The sequence below is a fragment of the Cydia splendana genome, chromosome 25 (genome assembly GCF_910591565.1).
Source record: "Cydia splendana chromosome 25, ilCydSple1.2, whole genome shotgun sequence".
In the NCBI taxonomy this organism is placed as follows: Eukaryota; Metazoa; Arthropoda; class Insecta; order Lepidoptera; family Tortricidae; genus Cydia; species Cydia splendana.
Window position 1 is genome coordinate 3638469 of NC_085984.1, and position 22385 is coordinate 3660853.

Sequence of the window (22385 nt, forward strand, 5' to 3'; positions counted from 1 at the left end):
GCATGGAATACGAGTCGCCCTTTGATACTGCATTTAGTTTCCTACAGTCTAAGCAAAACCGCCAGTCCCCATTTGGCTTCTTCACTAAAAGTGCCGGGTTGTTCCAGGGACTTTCGCACGGAGTAACAACATCTAACTTCAACATCCGGTCTAATTCGGAACTTAAAGCTGCACGCTTCTCAGGAGAGAGCGGATACTGTCGCGTTCTAATAGGCTGGGCATCGCCAGTGTCAATTACGTGTTCGACTAACGACGTCCTACCTAATCCTTTTTCCTCGAACGAGATATCCTTGAACTTCCCTACCACTGAGTCGGCTAGTTCTTGTTGTGCTGAAGTTAAATTGTCGTATGCCTGAATGGTATTCACCGGATTTACTGAAATACTGGACAAACTTAAATAATTGTTTGGTCTTTCTATGTAGTCGATGCTGTCAAATAATTCTGGCGCTAAATTAAATGCGCGCCAGAAATCCACGCCTAAAATAACGTCCGAGACAATACTGGGCACAACATAAAACTGAATAACCTTTGTAACATTTTTGAATGTTACCGGAACAAAAATGTACCCCAGTGACTGGACTACGACGCCATTTGCAACGCTACATGTATTAGACTCCATTCGTTGGAGCTCAAATCCAAACTTAATAAAATCTTTATAAGACTGCCGTCCTAAAATTGAAACGGCGGCTCCTGAGTCCGCCAAACCGTAAATGTCAAAATTACACACCTTAAGTTTCAAATATGGCCGAATGTCACCTTCCCTAGGTGCGAAGAGAATCGTAGCAATCGAATTATAACTTAAGAATTTTTTCATTGAAGCACTCAATTTATCCGGAAAAATATTGCTACAATTCGGCCCTATTCGTTTTTTGTCTGTGAAACGGAACGTATTTCCGCGCTTTGACTTTGACGTTTACGATCTGTCTGTGTTGTCTGTGACTGCCGGTTCGGACAATTCCTCGCTATATGATCTTTTGTACCACATGAATAACAAATAATCTCGCCTTTAGATGGTTTAGCCCTGCATCTCTTAAAATCATGCGCAGTGCCACCGCATTTATAGCAAGTAGGAACCGCGGCAGAGTTCTGTGCATGTGTGGATTGCGTGGACGAGCGTTGAACGTTCCTAACAGCGTTACTTTGTTGCCCACTCGATTTCGCTTGCGCTGGCGACCTACTAAATGTTTGTGAACGCTTGCTACTACTAACATCTACTGCGTTCACCTGTTTGGACTTGGCTTTATATGCGAAATCACTACTAAGTGTGTGAGCCGAACTAGACTTGTTGGGCTCAACAAAATACTGCGTACGCTGTGATGCCTGCTCTAATTTCCTACAACAATCCTTCAGCTCGGCTATAGAATCAACCTTTACTAATGCCAGTTGTTGTGAGAAGCTAGGCCTAATGTTATTCATCAAAATCTGCAACTTTTCCTCCTCCGGCAATGGATTCTTCAAGCGACCAAAAAGACAAGACATAATTGCAAAATAAATGTGCACTGGCTCTTCTAAACCCTGTGTTCTTGCAAGAATCTCACACCTTAGGCGAAAATCAAAGTTTGCAGGCTCAAACTCATCTAATAAAATGGTTTTTAAGTCATTCCAAGAAGAAACTTGTTCCTTTATACCTCTGTACCAAAGCAAACCCTGATCAACAAACAATTGAGCTGCCGAGTTAAACAAAACCACATCTGACACACCATAAGCCAACTTGAGTTCATCGACACGCTCTAGGAAAGACCTCGGATCCGTGTTACCATTAAACTTGACTCCCCATTTAGCCACATTTTTGTCTCCGGAGCAGTGAACTTGCAGCTCCCTAGTAGGGACTGCCTGTGAAACCTGAGTCACTGCTGCCACACTGTCGCTAGAGCTGCTGCCTGCCTGCCCTATACTGTCCAACTGTGCTAACAAAGCGTCAAGCCTATTTGTGAATTCAATCTTCTGTGCCAACTTCCCCGGATCTTCATCCACCTGAACCCGCAGAAGCCTGAAGTACAAATGACTACCCAGAGCCTTCAACCTGTTCCCGGAGTATCTATCCTTCGACTGAACAAACTTAGCTACTAAGGATGACAAATCATTTAATTTATCAGGAATAACTTTCAATTCTGACTCCGGGTTCAAATCTGTATCCAAAATCTCATCTGGCCGACACTCACCTACCAAATTCCTCAACTGTTTCCTAAGACCCTCAACTGTTGAGTGTGGTGTCTCTGACCTGATCTTTACTTCATAAATCAATTCATCGCGCAGCAAAGAGTGAAATTGCACAGAAGTGGCCATTGTATAATAAGTTTAACTCAAAAAATAAACCAATATGATGGCAAAAGATTTACAAATCCAACTCACACTATTGTAGTCTGACAATTATATTAAACAATGTTATATCAATGTGTTTTACTATGTTTTACCTTTTATCTGTGTATGTATATTTCCTTGTCTTTATTGAACTAAATTTTCTGACCCAAAATATAACAGTCAATGCAAAACCAAAATTGTTCACAATTTAAAAAATCGTTCAAAAATCAAGTAAAAGTGTCTGTTCATAAATGTCAAAATTTCACAATTCGTTTTTTTTTTATACTTTCTAATAAAATATAACAATTTTTTTTGAATTAGTTTATTTGTGTGTAAAAATAACCTGTCCTATATATGTTTACTGTTATTAAAAAACTTTCGAGTCAAAATGTCTGAACTTATTTATACAAAGCTTCTCAATTTTTAAAGCAATTTCTGCACGAGCTTAAAAGCTTTCCGAACTTCGCCTTAACAAAGTGTCAACTCAATTCAATTGCAATACTCATAAAAGCTCAGCTACAATAAAATAGTGCATGAGTACTAAATTATGCACTAGAATTACACATTATTTTTTTTAATACTCAGAAAATATGTAAAATAACTTAAGTTACAGCCTCTTAAGTCTAAATCTCATGCATTAAAAGTAGCCAAATGGTACTTAAAGTTTGACACTTTACTTCCTGACAAAACGTCAGCACAATGTAACTAACTGAAAATTCGAGCACTTACTTCTAAGTTTTTACAAAATATACTGAATATCGTGCAATAATTTAGGCAAAACTCAAAGTGAAACAGCTAAAGCCTATACTTAACGTTGTCAGAGCGTACACAAGCAAAGCACAAGCTCAAAATTTCACCTAAACGTAAGTACTACTAAAACTTTTTTTTATCTATATGTGATGGCAGTGATACAACCTGATTTATGATGCAAATAGGGCTTTAAGACGGAATCTGTGGGCGCCAAATTGTCACGTAATAAATGATGTGTCACAAAAACTAACTTTCATTCATGTCCTTTATTGCCCTGAATGTTGATGGAAATAAGTTTAGCACCTGCTTGAGCTTTTGGTAAGATTTAGTTTTTATTTAATTTAGTAACTTTAATTGTCCGTGAGTTTCCTCAGGGAAAGCCCACAGCCGGGCTAGGAATATTTACGTGACACTACACAATTTTATTGCTCAGTAAAATTGTGCAATATGTTTTAACTGTTTGGCTGTTGAGACCGATTACCTTAGTCTTAGAAGAAAATTTTACTTTTATGCTCTAGAGCATAAAATGCGATTTTATGTCGTCTACGCACGACATAAAGGTGCACTTTTTGAGCATGAGAAGTGAAAATATATTTTTGTGTTTCTGTGTTGCACTAAAACTTGAATGTTTGGGTAAATATATGACATAATCCAACTACAGTAGTAATCCAACGTTGTTGCAGTGTCTAACGTGTGGAGCGCTATTATATTAGCATACATTTTTATCCTTCGAGGAAACAATTGCCCCGCGAAACATTCCACCCGTGGGAAATATAAGCTTCAACTGCCGTCGTTATAATATTATACACACACACACACACACTCATCGTTTTATATGTTATACAATCCAAACGTACGTTGCCAGGAATATATCGAAGCGATCATAACAGATATACGAATATCACATAAAGTATATGCACCCTTGTCTGATGGAAAGCCACATAAGAATTTGACGGTTATGGTACACTTGTCATTCTTGTCAAGGCAAAGTCTGTGCATAATAAGTATATGAAACCCGCGAAAGTACGACATATTGACTACAGCCTACAGCCTACCCAGCCCAACATATTAATGAAATGACGAAACATTCTCGCAAAGATGTAGTGCATAATTGTTTTCCATCGTATTTTCTCGGAAACGTTCGTATTTGTCATGCTACTTCAGTCAACGTCAGTACTTTTTGTACCGAGACTGACTGAAATAGCAAGACACGTTCGTACGTTTCCGTGAGAATACGATGGAAAACAATTATGCACTACGTCAGTACAGTACTGAAGTATTTGTATCGATTGAATCGTCGATTCTCTGCAACTGACGGTTGAAAGCGGAGCGCCTAAACTATGCATGAGGCAGAATGTCACCTCGTATATTTCCATACGTGTCACTACACATAACCTAGGTAGTCTAGGTACACGTAGCTCAATTAAGACCTGGTTATTTATACTGCCGCATTCGGGGGAAGCCCGGCGTTAAAGGAAAATTGATAACGGTAGCATTATACAATGGTATTCAGAATTAGTGACAGGTCAAATGACAGCCCACTGATTTATTAAAATTCGATTATGATATCTTTATATTCACCTATAAAAATTAAAAGATACAGTTACTCGTCCGCAAATCGACAACCTAATATTCTGCCTACTTTGCGTGAAAAACGAGGTAGCCCTACTCTAACCACCCCATCTCCTCCAAGAAACCTAGCAATATTTTCACGAGACCACTGGGATTGTCTTTGAAACGTCGGAGGTAAAAATGTAAAAACTTAATTCTTGGCCCCAATTTCACCACGGTGACAGGTGCGACAATTGTAAAACATCACTGTTGCTGACGTCACAGGCATTCATGGGCTACGGTTACCGCTTACCATCGGGCGGGCCGTATTCCTGTTTGCCACCATCATTGTATTATTAAAAAAAAAAATTCTCGGAAAAAAACAGATGTATTTCTCTTGCTAAGTTTATGACAATTGTCACGAAATTCCGACATATAACTCATTTCCTGTCAAGATTCACCGACAATTCTACAAATATGTCGACTAGAAAAATAGTTATTTGTACAACAAGAGATCAAAGTTTGATATTTCTTCGAGTGCTTATTTTGAGTCCCGTGCAAGCGAAAGATTCTATAATAGATTCACGAGCGTAGCGAGTGAATCTAATTTAGAATCTTGAGCGTAGTAAGGGATTCAAAAGCGCACGAGATGTAAATAAGTTTGATCTCGTGTAGTACACAAAATTTTTCACCCTAAGCAGTGAGAACATACCTAGAGGGACAGAGATAATAGAACCCAAGTATATCGAACTTGTATTAGACCCCGCATGTTGAAATGACATTTGACTATAAAGGTCACTTGAATGTTATTTTGTCTCACTCAGTGAGTAAAATCGCATTTTGCTCACTGAGCAAGACACACTCAGTGAGCAAAATGCGATTTTGCTCACTGAGTGAGACAAAATGACTCAGTGAGCAAAATCGCATTTTGCTCACTGTTTTTAAGAAGCAAAGTACCCTTGTTCGAGCTGCTGAGGTGAAAATAATTATTGTTTCACAACATAATTGTAATACATACAATTGTAGCAAAATGCCTGTCATGTTTGTAAGTATTTCTATAGAAAATATTTTATAAAATTGTAATATGTCACCTGTCGCTTGACAATTGTCGCACGACATATGTCACTGTCAATTGTAGCCATGGTGAAATTGGGGCCTGTTATATAATGAATAAAGTTTTTGAGGTTGCTCACTGCCTATTCTATCGTGCACGGAGACTCTAGGTACCTGTTCCTATATACTACCTGCTTGCAGTCCAGAATAATGTGTTTTATTGTTTGCTCTCTTTCCATGCCCGTCAGTTTACTCAATTTATTAAAAAAAAAATACCACTCTGTATAGACTAGATCTGATACGTATAATTTTTATGCACTCGTTTTAACTAGCGCTTCATACAGCAACCGAAATTGGTAAACAACGCAGCGCCAAATATTACCTCCAATAATCAACCTACTGTTACCCATACGTAAATAAACATTACAAAAGTAACACATAAACTTCCATTCGAATATCAACCTTATAACGAACGTTATAAAGTCCAAAAACAAGCAGCACGCACTAGATATATTCGCTCATTGTTATCAAATCAAATTGCTATCTAAATTGAACCATAACACTGAAACTTTTAAAGCTCATTTTGCAATAACGGGGGATAAAAAGTAAACCTTAGATCGTGTACTTTCATTGCACACAGGCGAGTCGACCTCGAGAAAAGACCAGTGTAACTATGAAATCGAATTCTATATCGCCTATGAGAGTCAGAGAAAGCACTTATAACACTGGCCGGTCTGAATAATCGACTTCTGAAGCTATTGTAATATTACCGCTTTTATGGGTAAAGTAAACATTTAAAGAGTTTTCTTTGGCCGTTTTGATATAAAAAGTAAGTACGTTGTGCCTGAATAGGCTCGGGCTGGGAGTTTTAATCAAAATAATGTCTGCCTTTACCTTTTCAATTTCCATTGTTAACGCTTGGACGAATTTGCCATTGCCACTTAGGTGACTTAGGTAAACCTGAAAACTGAAAACCTTATTGACAAAGCCTGATACAGATTTCATCTTTGGTTGGTATGCGAAGGCTGTATGTTGGATATTTATGTTTTTGTATCTACTTGACGATCTACTTTGCGGATTTTAAACAGCGTACCTATTGCCTTTTGATATAGATCGTGTCATTCATGAAGACCCCTGCCTTGACTCTTATTGTCATGTTATTAAAGGTTAGATTTGACAAATCTGCGCGTCGTCGCGATTGACACGAACAATAGTTATATGTAGATATGCAGTTTATAATATTGAGAGCGAAAGTCTACATTTTATTCGGAACTATCCTGTAATCCACAATGTCAGTAAATCCAGAGAGATATATAAACACCCTTATCAGGGCGACTTATTGAAGCCACGGCAAAATCGTACCCTAATGTGAGTGTTTATGCCATTAATTCATACAGTTCGCACCAAAAATATTACCCACTTAAGCTCCCCTATTTTCGAAAGCTTGTTGACAAAGATGGGTAAACGGGTTTAGGGTTTGCCCTAAACCCTTTTAGAGTTAAATCTCGATCAGGTTTTAAAGACTAGGCTTCAGGACTTTAGTGAATACCTTTCTGTAGTAGTAACAAATTACCTCGAGTCCTTGAGACTCTCCTCACACCTAACTCGCATCACTAAATCCTTTGGCTTTTACCTAATTGGAACACACGTCACTGCACACGACGGATCTAATTCACCTAATAGCCTAATCCGTACAATTTTGGGCTTATACGGATATAAATGAGGCTTTATCCAGGACGGTCAAAGATATTTTTAGTATAAGTTAAGGTTATGCGACTTTCCAGTGGATATGATAAAATAAACGGACTTAAAACCTAATTTTCGTAGAGTCAAAGATTTAATTTCCTACCCAATTTGTACTTTGTCACATTGAGAATAGTATGAGGTCTTTAACTACTTTCATATTGATTGTCACTGTGACAAGGTACAGTCACGCTCCGTGAATGTTACGCCATTTAGGGTTCTAGCTAAATTGGACATTTCATAGCGTAAGTATTGATTAACCAATTTAGATAGGACCATAAATGGCGTAAGAATCGCGGAGCGCGATGGTACGAAATGGGTTAACAATTAAATTCTTTGACTGTACTTTATAGTTTATACTTATTGGCACCTTCTACTTATTTAAATTTATAAGATTAAAGTCTTAGAAAAACGTGTCCAAATCGTTAAGTTTTGTAATATCAACAGAAAAGGCCGGTTTTCCCAAACGCTTTTGACCCGAGAACATTTTATATGAGACTATGTCATACCGATGTATGAGCGCCTGCGGAAGTGCCCGTATTACCCGGAACCGTCCTTTTCAGGTGCTCGACACAAAGCCGATTATTAATATATGCATGTGTAATATGTAAATAGTGATGTGACGCGTGTAGGAGGAGAACCCTTTGAATAATAAGGTTGGACTCATTTACATATTGCTGAGCCATCAAATTTAGATTTTGAAAACTTTAACTATTCTTAATTGCATCAAGCATTTATTATAACAATCATAAGTAATACATAGGCAAAGGGTTAGATAATACATAGGTAGGGTAGAAAAGGGGTTTCAAATTTTCAATCGATGTGTGGAAGGGCGGCACCGTCGTCGAACCCAAGCCACTTGGCAGTGGACTTAAACCGGTGGCGTGTGCCTCGGATACACATGCTGGTGGCGCGTATAACGGTGATACTGATCCGGCATCTCAGCCAGCCAGCCCAGTATGGTTCCACCGTTGAGATATAGTAGATATATTCTTAAGTGCATTTATGTAGGTACCTATTAAGTGTCAACAAGTATTAATGAATCGTGTGATAATTACGCGGTTATATTATAACACCGTCGACTACATCCGAATCTGTATCAGTGTGATAACCGCCATAGGCCACCCCACACTAGCGTCTATTGACCGTCGGCGTCTAGTCAGCGCTATAGAAAATGGCGTCGCTGCGCATTTGCGCCAATGTTGCGTCGAGCAGCAGCCATAGAGTTGACTAGACGCCGACGCTCGGGAGACGCTAGTGTGGGGTGGCCGATAATGATAAGTAATTTGCTGGAATAAACGGACAAAGTATTAAAATTCTCGCTCAATAATTTTATTTTCGTGTCTAAGATAAAATTCTTATTAGTTCGGCACTTTTACGACTTCGCACTTCAATGTCGGCTAAATTAATTTCATCTAATTTTTATTAGAATCTACGGAGACGGCACGCTTATCGAAGCGTTGGGAACGATTTTCTATTTATTTAATTATTTTAAATGATGGCCATTTATTACATTAGCGCACCCACATTTTTGTATAGAAATATTAGAAATGACAAATTCATCATCATCATCATCATATCCGCCAGAGGACGTCCACTGCTGGACATAGGCCTCCCCCAAAGAGTGCCACAATGACCGGTCTTGCGCCACCCGCATCCAAACACACACACAAACAACAAACAAACAAACACAACATCCAGAGAAACAGAATCAGTTTGTTTGTCTGAAACAGTTTATGACTTATGACAAATTGTCAGTTGGCAAGTATGTCACTACTTTTATCTCAGTACCTAATGTATTTGTACTGAAATGCTCTCTATGTTATGTACAGTCGCCGTCAAAAATACAAACAGCAACCCTATTTAACTGATCATAGTATAGTTGATTTATGAATAGACAATTGACGGTATTATGTATTATCCTCCTGACGGCCGGGTCTCATACCAGCTTAAATTTAACTCTCAACTGACAAAGAGTCATTAAGTTACCTCTGTAGTACGAGTAGGATGTGATTCGTCAGGTGGTTATAAGTAACTAACTATTTTGACTCAGTGATCCAAATAGAATCTTGCCCTCCGAAACGAGAGCGTGCCACCTGTCCCTATCCTGCGCAACTTCCTGCCAGTTACTGATGCGAAGCTGAAGCAGATCCGCCGTCACACTTTCTTCCCGGCGATACCTGGGCCGACCCAGCGGACGGCCACCAATCGGTCGTCCCCAGAACGCCCTCTTGACAGATCCTCTCCCATTTGGAACAACATCCATTCCATTTGGAAATATTTTTATTTAGGTTTAGGTATTCCATTGTATTTAGGTACCCAAAAATGTTTTCTTCGTACAATTTGGCGGTAGAAACTGCACCACTTGAGTCGTCAATCGCATGTTGATTGGATGAAATCACCGCGGCGAGCGATGCATAGGTTACCTAATTGGCTATGTGCGAAGCGGACTAAGAGCGATGATAACGCACGGCGTGCCAAAAGTGTGAACTTTTGTGGGCGCAATTATCGTAACTTTTGACGTTATGTCAAACTAATTTGGCCATGTAACTCGACGGGTTTTAAAGTAGCGTCTATAGCCAATGGATCATCATCATCATTGTTTGTTGCGGCGCTTGTGTGTTTATGGGGTCCCGCATCGCCATTGATGGCTATAAAGTCCTATTAGCAGCGCGGCATTTCTTGCCACATCGATCGCAAACAAAACGCCAATGCCAATATACCCAATAGCCAATATAATCCTATAAATTGTATAATTATACACTTTTGTTAGGATATTCCATTTTTTCATATGACAACCGTACATGCGATGAGCAAAAGGCGATATATTATGAACAGTAACACCAACTCACAATCCGCTCTTGAAACAGTTAAACGAACGTGACTTAAAAGGTCATATAAGCAACATATTTCAAAACACATACGTCTCTTTAGATCTGAGCAGTCATACAGACAGGCGGCTTGACGTACAAAGGGTTGGATATTTCCACCGAAATACTGCCCCCGACCCCTTTTCAGCCGTGTATTCATTCCCAACGCATACCGAACAGAGGGCCTACCGCGAATCACGTTAAACGTGTTGCCTCTCCGTCGCACTTGTAAATTCGTACGTAAGTGTGACAGGGAGGCAACACGTCGAACGTGGTTCGCGGTACACCCTCAGAGGAGAGCTTCTGCTTTTGTGACCTCGCGTTGGGTAAGGCTGCTTTCCACTGAAGCGTAGATGAGAAGAGACGTGAAGGAATCAACCAATAGCATTGATTGTAATCCAGCGGAAAAAAATGCCACGTCAAAAGTCACCACTGTATAATAATAATAACTATGTATACAAAACCATATATGTACCTATATGTAAAACAAATTTCAGTTTGAGAGATACAATTCCACAAAAACTGTATATCTCCTTTAAAACTAGTAATATAAATATACACTACCCACCATTGATGCTGATTGCACATCGGAGAGCGAATTATACTGGTTTATTATATATGTACATATTTGACTTGCACTTGAACACCTCAATTCAAAATATACCTTAACTCTTTTACCTACCTTCAATATTCCCTCGCCACAACCTAAATTAGCACTAGGGTTGTCCAAAATTTATGTTATTAAGTACTAGCGGAACCCTTCCTGCGAGGTTAGCATGGTGCGATTATCCAACTGAGCTGTTGGGGGGGGGGGGAGAATGACATATCGCTGGTTTACTTTGTAGCTGAACATGACGTAAAAATGCTATGGATAAAACTGAAGTTAATAAAATTGTACGCGTTGGTTTATCATGTATAGCTAGCTGGTCAAGCAAATCTTGTCAGTAAAAAAGGCGCGAAATTCAAATTTTCTATGGACGATATCCCTTCGCGCCTACATTTTTCAAATTTGCCGCCTTTTTCTACTGACAAGATCTGCTTGACCAAGTATAAGTAAGCTGTCTTAGTTAATGTTTGTACACCTCCGCGGAGGCTGGCAGCTTATATGTATTGCTGGCAGCCTATATATAAAAAAGTTAACGCGGCTTCTTTTGTTTTTCTGCTTGTCAAACTATATACATTTACCGAAAGAAAGATTACACCTCTTATTTTATAAACTGGAGTTTTAACTAATATAAACCCGTTAGACCCGTGAACAACGGTATTGGATTCATATTCCTTATGTACCTATCACACGTCACGTATATGAGTGAGGTTCTCTCTGCAAGCTTTCACCCACACTGATCTCTGCATACACGTGAAACTGTGGCTGTTCAAAAGGTGGATTAGGGTAGTTACGTCAAAAGCACGCTCAAATGCTTCGTTACTGCACCCTTCATCTTTCCGCTAAAAATCTCCACTAATGCCGACATCCACACGCTTACTTCCTTTCTGATATGAACCTTATGGCAGTGGAAACAAGGTTTACGATTATCTCATTCGGGATGAGTTGTTTAGAAATGTTTGGAAATGCTTGTGCCCGAAAGAGCGCCTACCACAAACAATTTATTTAAGTTCGTCTATTTGCCCCTTTTCTTTATCGAAGTGATACAGAGGCAGATTACGAAATTTATATTTTCGTTCTTTGCGGAAATTTCGATTATCGCGGTGGGCTCTCTTTGACGTCTGAAAACTCCTAAAATTAAACGCACTACATAAAGTAATTCTGTGTACTGAAATCATATATTAAAATTGTTACCGGTAGTGTACGTATTTGACACATCATTACATGACATTAAATAAAAATAGCATATCTTTTCCTAGAAGTCCTCTGCATTTTCCTTATTAGTTACAATATAAACGCAGTAGACTTTTGGCGATTTTAAACCATAATTAAAACCCCACAAGGTTTAAATTCCAATGTATATAGGTAGTAAAAGATACACATTACATTACATTCCATTTGAAGCTGCGGAATGTCCCGCTTCCTTCCTTTCAAGTTCACACAACTCGTGTGATAAACACGTACGGACTTTATCCAACTGTACCTACAGTTCACTGCGGTTTTACTGTAAACTATTTGTACAGCTTTATTTCCACATCTTAAATTATTGAAAACAATACCAAGCACAAGTTGTCATTGATTTGTGATAATTATAAATAAATAAATATCTGGGGATAATCTCATAGAGATCGACCTAAAACCAAACTAAGCAAAGCTTGTACTATGTGTACTATAAGGCGACGATATCCATACTTATATAGATAAACACATACTTAGGTACTCCTACATAACCATAGTCTGTATCTTTAGGTATTTAAATAAAATAAACAATGTGTAAAATTTCGGGTAGTTATATTAACATTTATTGGTTAACCAACCAATTACAAAACCGCCTGGATCAGTCACTGAACGACCTGACTTTAACCTACATTATTTGATCATGTAATGTTTTCCTCTACCATCAACAGGCTTAAGGAGCCATTTGAGGGTAAATTTTGTTAACTTTTATTTAAATACCTAAAGATACAGAGCATAGATAACATCCATAACGCAGGAACAAATATCCGTGATGAACATACAAATAAAACCCGGGACCTCCTGCTTCGTAGGCAGGGTATATACTATATACAGTATATACGTCGTATGTAGGGCTTGCAAATATTCGAAACTTTCAGGTATTCGAATATTCGACTTTTTCTGACGACATATTCGAATATTCGAATAATTATTCGAATATTATAAAAAATAAGAAAAAGAACGAGAAATCGGTTTATTATCGTTTTATTCAAAAGCTTTTTTCACATATTGCTAAAACTAATGATATTTTGCAGAAATTAACTAGATTTTATCATCCTACTATGAGATGCCCACATTTATAAAAACAAGTAAAACGCCAAAATAAGACGTATTCAATATTTCTAGATAAAACTTTTCTTATAAATGCGTCGTTGCGTGAAATAATATAACTTTAACCATCCAAACACCTAGGTATGTAAGATATTTTTTTTAGTAGGTAATTATTTTTTGATTTAAATTAACTTGTAGTCACTCAGAGGCCTGTAAAAAGGCATGTACCTAATTCCATTGTATTTTGAATCTTTATTGACTTTGTTTGTTTTGGCAAGTTTTTATTCCTAAAGGTCGACTTAATTATATAATATTGGAATATTTAAGGGAAAAAGTTAGTTGACTACTGGGTGGACTATTCGTTAGCTAAAGGTGCATAGTTAGATTACCTAGTTGGGCAGGTTTGGTATGATCAAATTTGAGAATTGCGATAAGTGCGGGCAAGGTTTAGTCTTCAAAAAATCGCTTAACGTACGCTTGCACTGAATAAACAGAATGACCTTTATAACTTAAAACTTATGCACCGTAAAAATAACATACTTTTTGATTTCGTTTTCTTTCAAATTGAGTTAGGTTTCACTGTATTCACGAAGTCTATCGAGAGGAATACAGTAAAAATATTATTTCCTTCGTATTTGGGTACCTATCGTTCCTCATTCACTGTAAATACCCGGAAAATACACAGAAACTGTAACTACAGCGGATGAAATAGATTTTTTATACTAATAAAAAATATTCGAATATTCGAAACCTGAGCGGCCGAATATTCGAATATCAAAACAGGTCGAATATTCGACAAATTCGAATATTCGAATTGCAAGCCCTAGTCGTATGACATATTTTAATTTAATTAGCCGTAAAGGACCCTCAAAAAGTTCCAAAACGTGTAAAAAAAACAGAAAGCTGTCATAAACAGTTAACCGCCCAGCGCACTCAAAAAGCGAATACAAAAGTGCTCTGATTGCGAAACAAGTTACTAAACTTGCCATTCGTATACCTTACTCCAACGAGATAAAGGCGCACTCGCTTTAATATGTCTTCATTTGTACAATGACCTGTGGTGTTATTCCGATCGGTCGCCAAACGCAAGAGACTCAAACGCTCAGAATTATCATGGTCGCATTTTTATCACCTGTCATGCCATGCGTCACTTTCACAATTACATATTTGTTAGAACGTGACAGGCATAGGGACAAATGATAAAAGCCGACAATCTTAGCCCTATACAGGGCCAGTGTATAGTCGTCATATGTATATCGGAGCGGTCGAGTTGCTCAAAAATATCTGAACACGTAGTCTAATGCCTCTTGACAATAGAGGCGTGTGCAGATATTTGTGTCCACCTTGGGCGCTTGGTTTGTGGCCTTTAGATTTAAAACGATTAGATCTATTATCTATCTCAGAGTCGTTTTTGACTGTTCCCGGTTCTTGACGGGGTACCTGTGATATTTTTGTTTTTACTTGCCAAATAATATTGTCTTCGGTTACCGCTTACCGCGATAGTTACTTATGAAATAAAACTATTGAAACGGATTATATCGCGTATATTGAATTCATCCCGACGTTTCGAACCCTTTACAGCGTTCGTGGTCAACGCCAATGGTTCGTGGTTATAGTTGCCAATTCATTTTAGGCCGCAGTGTTCTAAACTTTTTGACCTAAGGGCCACAACCCGGCCTCCTTTTCCTTTTCGCGGGCCGGATTGTATCGCCTAATTAGAAAGCTCGTTGTTTTGATTGGAGACCTCTGATGTTGATAGATAAAGATAAAAATAAGTTTATTGCACACAAAACAGACAGTACAATACAGAAATTGATGGGATAAGTAATACAGAATTTCCAGGGGTCCCCGCACTAGGCTAGGCCTGTATCGCGGGAGACCAAGTATGCATTTGTATGTCATGAGAGACGGTTGGAATAATAGAGGAAAACATTATGAACTCAAAAGTACATTGTTTGTTAGTGATATTGTTGATAATAAAAATTAAAACAGTCCGACGCAGAATAATTGACTTCTTCCGTGCGTCCTAAAGTTTTGTTACGATTCGTTTGTGTTACGGACAAAGACGGCAAAAAATTCTTGTTTATAATTTTTTATACTTAGAATTTTCAATTATGACACGATTGCAGTTGTTCTTATCAGTATCACACTGACGCGGTCCCGTTTACGTCTGATGTCAAAATCAAATCAAAATATCTTTATTTGCTAGAATATGGCTGAGTTGTCCATGCATATTCTACCTGCATGCAGGCGTGCAAATTATTTATTTCAGCAAATTATTTATTTATGTCAGCGCGAAAGTTCTTGAACCGTCTGTCTAGACTTACCGTTGAGTTTAGACGGTTCAAGTATGTACTTGAATATTAGATATACATTGCAAACTACAGAGTACAATGAGTTCAGTCAATCGACCAAATATCGCAATGTAACGAAAATCGCATGCAATTTCATGAACCGTCTAAATGGTTTACTGTCAAGATCACATAGTAGGTAGGTTATCCAAAAAAGCGTTCGAGCAAGCGATGTGAACTCTTGACCTCATGCAAAAACAGCGCACTTGGGGCAAAAAGGTGATATTAAATTAACAAGGCCCTGTAATTTAGTGGTGCGATGACTAATACCCTTGGTGTGGTAACTTGTTCTTTCTTAACGATGTGCGTAGTCTTCTTCCTCGCGTTATCCCGGCATTTTGCCACGGCTCATGGGAGCCTGGGGTCCGCGTGACAACTACTTAATCCCATGATTTGACGTAGGCTCCAGGTTTTACGAAAGCGACTGCCATCTGATCTTCCAACCCAGAGGGGAAACTAGGCCTTATTGGGATTAGTCCAGTTACCTCACGATGTTTTCCTTCACCGAAAAGCGACTGGTAAATATCAAATGATTGTTCGTACATGAGTTCCGAAAAACTCAGTGGTACGAGCCGGGGTTTGAACCCGCGACCTCCGGATTGCAAGTCGCACGCTCTTACCGCTAGGCAACCAGCGCTTCCACGCCACGATGTTTTATTAATAAATAAATATTTATTTATTTAGTAATGTTTATTAATAAATTCACATACCTAGTTACATTGGTTATCCAGAGCGTTCGAGCAAGCGATGTGAACTCAAGACTCATGCAAAAACAGCGCACCGGCCGGATCGCAAATGCCTGTCCATTTGGGGCAAAAAGGGGATATTAACAAGGGCCCGTAATGTAGTGTAGTGATCGCTAGTGTAATGACGTCGCTTATAAGGATATGCACCCTTGGCAACTTGTTCTTCCTTACGATGTGCGTAATATTCACTACGTGTGTCAATGCTCTGTTGACTGGTTTATATCAGTGTCATTTTATTTTTATTTTATGATGACGTGATGAATGTACCAAAATATCAGAATTGATTTAGAAAAGGAAAACATTAATGGCCCAAACTCGGTGTCATTGTTGCAATTCATTAGAGCAAGTAATTCATAACATATTTATAGGCTATTATTGCTTACATGCTATTTATACAATTAAGGCTTGGCCACACACAGAGCGCGACGCAGCGCCGCGTCCGCGCCGCGTGATGCCGACGCGAAGCCTGGTCAAACAGGGCGCGCGCCGATCGCGCCGGCCTCACGCTCTCAACACGCCCTCAAGGCGCGCGTGAACGCGGCGCGGCCGCGCGGGAACGCGGCGCACCGCTCGCTGCCTACGTCCGATCCTACTGACGTGACCTTGCGCGACGCGGCGGGCCGCCGCGTTCGCTCGGCGCAGCGCTGCGCACGCGCCGCGCGGACGCAATGGGCCGCGCGGCGCGGGGCGCGACACAAGCGGGGCGTGATACCGGCGGGACGCAGTCTGTTTGACGTCGGTAACCTGTTAGCATGTGCCGCGGTCGCGCGGCGTGGACGCGGCGCTGCGTCGCGCTCTGTATGTGGCCAAGCCTTTACGTGCGTCACATATTTATGTTGCAGACAGTAACGTATAGTTACTGTTAATGTGTTAACTTAGGCATATAGTACACCCACGTAAAATACAGTCTTTGTTGCATTATAAAATTTATAAATAATGCACGTGACTGTGCTTGCCGAGCAAATTACGAGAAATTTCTTTAACTTTCCCGGCCGTGATGGCGTCACGTTTTATTTAAAACAAACGATACTGCTAAAAATAGCCCGTTCAAGCGACCCTTACCCCAATGTAGCCTCCACGCTTCAGTAGGCGTAGGTACTACCTGTAAGGGCAACAACACAGTGATGGTAAGTGGACTACCTGTAAGGGCAACAACACAGTGATGGTAAGTGGACTACCTGTAAGGGCAACAACACAGTGATGGTAAGTGGACTACCTGTAAGGGCAACAACACAGTGATGGTAAGTGGACTACCTGTAAGGGCAACAACACAGTGATGGTAAGTGGACTACCTGTAAGGGCAACAACACAGTGATGGTAAGTGGACTACCTGTAAGGGCAACACACAGTGATGGTAAGTGGACTACCTGTAAGGGCAACAACACAGTGATGGTAAGTGGACTACCTACGGGCAACAACACAGTGGTGGTGGTTCAAGTGCCCAGGCTATAAGTACTATAACGTTTAACACATTCATTGTCACCCAACCAAACAAGACCACCAGTACCACGATCCCGACTATCGGGTCGTCCGGCCTGGGAACGAAATCATAAAATACCCGATAGTCGGGTTTTCGGCACTGAATGTGTTAAATAAAAATTGCCCGTTCACGACCCTCCACGCCCAATGTACCCTCTATGCTTCAGCAAGTCTACTTTTACTTTTATTATAAAGTCACTACAGATATACAAGTTACAGTAACTTTTACAAAAAATTGGCAAAATTGTCGGTAGCTTCTGAAAAACTCCCCCATATTGGCCGGTCCAATATTGGGATACCCTCCTCCAATTGAGGGGGGACTTATCTTCTCAAGGCAGAGGTGTAGGGTTGGAGCCGGTGTAGCTTTATTTGATGTTCATAAGCTCATTGTAATATGCCTACTTGAATAGAGAAGAGAAAACAAGAATATATCGTTTTTTTCCAAGTTTTTCAGGATATTTCCGTCAATCACTAGTAATCTTGACACAATGTTTTCTTGTACTTGAAAACGCTGCCTTACATCATATGTAAGTAGGTACCGGAGCAAAAAAGACGGGTCATTGCCCAACGGGCTCCAGCGTAAAAACTTGTTTCTAAAACATTCTGACGAATAGCTGAGATACGGTGATTAATGGCTATTGCGGATTATTTTTAGGGTTCCGTACCCAAAGGGTAAACACGGGACCCTATTACTAAGACTCCGCTGTCCGTCCGTCCGTCCGTCTGTCACCAGGCTGTATCTCGTGATCTGTGATAGCTAGGCAGTTGAAATTTTCACAGATGATGTATTTCTGTTGCCGCTATAACAACAAATACTAAAAACAGAAAAAAAAGATTTAAGTGGGGCTGTCATACAACAAACGTGATTTTTGACCAAAGTTAAGCAACGTCGGGCGGGGTCAGTGTCAGTACTTGGATGGGTGACCGTTTTTATAGATAATGGTACGGAACCCTTCGTGTGCGAGTCCGACGCGCACTTGGCCGGTTTTTTGTATCTCTTTAGCTTGGAGACTGTCAACTAGTTGATTGATAGGGAAATTTATAAAGGAACGGGACGAAAACTTGGGAAGGTGAATGTCTAGATTAAATTAATTCAGACTTTGGAACCTAAATCAATCTTGTAGACAGGAGCCAAAATATTCATACCAAGCTTAAAGCAGTAGGTACAGTCACCTGCAATAACATGTCACTCTTCGAAGCAGGGATGTTGCAATGCAGATTTTTTGACATCGGATGCGGATGTTTAAAGGCTCACGTCCGCGGATGCGGATGTCAAGATTAGGTACTTACAAAACGTCAGATATTACATTTTTAATATTTTGATATTAAAAGAAACGAAACGTTTAGTATTTGAGCAAGAATATAGGTGCGTTATATTTAATAAACAGACACTTGGCCGACTTTTCTGGATCTAGACGATTTCGTTATAGGTAATGACGAAATTACCTAGCACTTACGCCGCCGCTAAGACGTTCCTGAACCGACTTGTTCGACATCCGCATCCGCATAAGCTCCGCATCAATTTAATGCGGATGCGGATGTTGAAAATAATGCGGAAGTTCCGCGGTTGCGGATGCGGATGTTCGCAACATCCCTGCTTCGAAGGCCGCAAAAATATTTGACACGCTCTGATGGCTCTACGAATAAGATCGTGTCAGATACTTTTGCGGCCTTCGCTGTGTAAAATATTATTGCAGGTGACTGTACCTAAAGCAAAAACGCCTTACGGCCCGATTCGAACGTTGCTAAGAGATCACTGCGGTACGATACCGATCTATCAGTCACGTTTGAACGTTTAGGTTTAGGAATTTTGACACTGACAGATCATTATCGTATCGCAGTGATCTCTTAAAAGCATTGTTCGAATACGGCCGTTATTGATTAGGGTGGTATTCCACTTGTCCAATGTAAGTCCGTATCCCTCTTTCATTAAAGCAATATGTGAGACGCAATACACATTAGACAAATAAATTGGACAGGTGGAGTACCACCCTAATCAATAACGGCCGTATTCAAACAATGTTTTTAAGAGATCACTGAAAAGACGTCAAATGTATTATGTCTACATGATTTATACGTAACTTACAAATAGCCACGTCAGTCCATACAAAAGTTTGCACAATTGTGCAAGTTTCTCGGCAGAGGGGTAAGCTCTTAAAGGCCACTCCAGTTATTAAATACTCTAAGCCGCCATCGAATACAGTTATGTCAATTTCTTTGGCTTATATGGGTTATATTTTGTTACAGCGCTATGGCAGGAACAAGAGGCGCCAGAGTACGACATCGATTCCGAGGACGAGCGGTGGCTGAAGCAGCAGAGGCATCCGGAGCTCACAGGTTGGTTTTACTTTATTAACACATTCAGGGCTGTCGGGTACACTGTTCGTAGCGACTACGCGCTCCATACGGCGAAACCGTGGCTACGCGCTACGAGCGTAACCCGTAGCACATAGTGGCAATGAATGTGTTAATGGTGTTTGTCGATAAAGGAAAGAATAAAGCGTACTCCCATCTTAAAGGCCGGCAACGCACTTGAAACCCTTCTGGTGTGAAACCCACATGGGCGGCGGTAACCGCTTACCATCAGGTGATCCGTCTTTGCCTCCTATATCATAAAAAAACGATTTTCATCTTGGCTACAGCACCTGGGCCGAATCTAGCCAATGTGAAGCGAGTACCCAGTACCGGTATTCATCTGCACACGAGGGCCGACGGAAAGATATTTAACATCTCTCTCCTCAAGTCCAAAAGAAACCGCGAGGATCTTTTCGTTGACAGCCTCCTATATGCCGACGACGCAGCCTTCGTTGCTAACTCTGAACTTCAGTCAATGGTCAACGAAAAGATCCTCGGTCAATGATCAACAGTCAATGGTGAGTCAATTCTCACAGGCGTGTTCCCTGTTTGCTATGTCCATTAACACGAGGAAGACCGTTGTGCTAGCACAAGGTACTTCTGTGGCACCAGCTATCTCACTGAATGGCACGCTGTTAGAGGTAGTTGACAGATTTTGCTACCTAGGGTCGACCGTAACGAACAACCTCTCGCTTGATGCGGAGGTCGACATACGTATCGGCAAAGCGGCGACCACGTTTGGGAGGCTTTGTACTCGAGTATGGCAAAACAAGCATCTCACAACAAAGACCAAAATGTTGGTTTTTCAGGCTTCTATATTAAGCATACTCTTGTACGGAGCTGAAACCTGGACGACGTATGCAAAAATAGAACGTCGTATTAACTCTTTCTACATGCGTTGCCTTCGTAAGATCCTAGGAATAACATGGCAAGACAGGGTGACAAACGAAAGGGTTCTAGAAATTGCACAGCTGCCTAGCTTAACAGCGTTTCTCAAGCAGAGACGTTTGCGTTGGCTAGGGCATGTGCACAGGATGGAACCCTCTCGACTACCTCGTCGTGTTCTTCTTGGTGCGGTTGCGAATGCAAAACGTAACGTTGGGAGGCCATTGCTTCGCTTTAAAGATTGCGCAAAGAGGGACTTGATTGCCTTCCATATCGACCACCGAGACTGGGAGAGGCTCGCAGAGCAGCGGACGGAATGGCGCAAACGTGTTGTGGAGGGTCGCAAGTTTTGTGATGAGACCTGGTTCGCCACACTCGCTGACAAGAGACAAAGACGACGACAAGGTGTCTCAGTACCGGTTTCCGCAAACTTCTCTTGTCAGACCTGTGGTAGACCATGTCGGTCTCGCATCGGTCTATTCAGCCACCAAAAACGGTGTTTCTCCGGTGTTACACCATAAATCGTCTGCTATAGACGAAAAGGCCTATGAAGGGCCCCAGCCTAGTTTAAGACGGCCCTGCGAGTACGCTCGCATTTTTGCTTCAGATTGCACTCGGACAAGGCTCTCACAATGCGGCAATCTACAACTAAGGTGTACGTTTGCACTTACGTCGCATTCGCTTGATATAGACGCACCTAAAGAAACTCGAACTGCTTGAAGTACCTATGTTGTGACGATACAAGAGTTGAATTACATTGTCTACTATTGAGGCGTTACCAATTCAATATATCAATCAAACACCGCAATGTAACAAAACTCGCGTAAATGGGTCATAAGCCTTTTTCTCCAGTCAGGGCGCCTACCGCGTACATCGAAATTCGATTCGACATTCTAAAGTCTTCATAGTCTTAACAAAATCTCTTCTTCTTCCTCGCGTTATCCCGGCATTTTGCCACGGCTTATGGGAGCCTGGGGTCCGCTTGACAACTAATCCCATGATTTGACGTAGGCACTAGTTTTTACGAAAGCGACTGCCATCTGACCATCCAACCCAGAGGGGAAACTAGGCCTTGTTGGGATTAGTCCGGTTTCCTCACGATGTTTTCCTTCACCGAAAAGAAACTGCTAAATATCAAATAATATTTCGTACATAAGTTCCGAAAAACTCATTGGTACGAGCCGGGGTTTGAACCCGCGACCTCCGGAGTCCGGATTGAAAGTCGCACGCTCTTACCGCTAGGCCACCAGCGCTTCCAAAACAACAACAGTCTGAACAAAATCTAAAGTGTCAAAACATAATTTTAGCTGAATACAAATTATCCCGCGAATCCAAAACTCGACTGCGTCACGAAAAGTTGTAACATATTAGCGGTTAGATAACGGTATTAAACTGGCTTAGAGTTTAGAAA

General features: G+C 40.6%; 1 protein-coding gene across 1 annotated transcript in view; it reads left to right on the top strand.

Moving 5' to 3' along the window:
- Positions 1-22385, top strand: part of LOC134802590 (uncharacterized) — a 144967-nt gene that overhangs the window by 88578 nt on the left and 34004 nt on the right. Inside the window, exon 3 of the mRNA XM_063775227.1 lies at positions 19982-20071. Coding sequence (XP_063631297.1) covers positions 19982-20071 — 90 coding nt within the window. The remainder of the gene's footprint in view (positions 1-19981; positions 20072-22385) is intronic.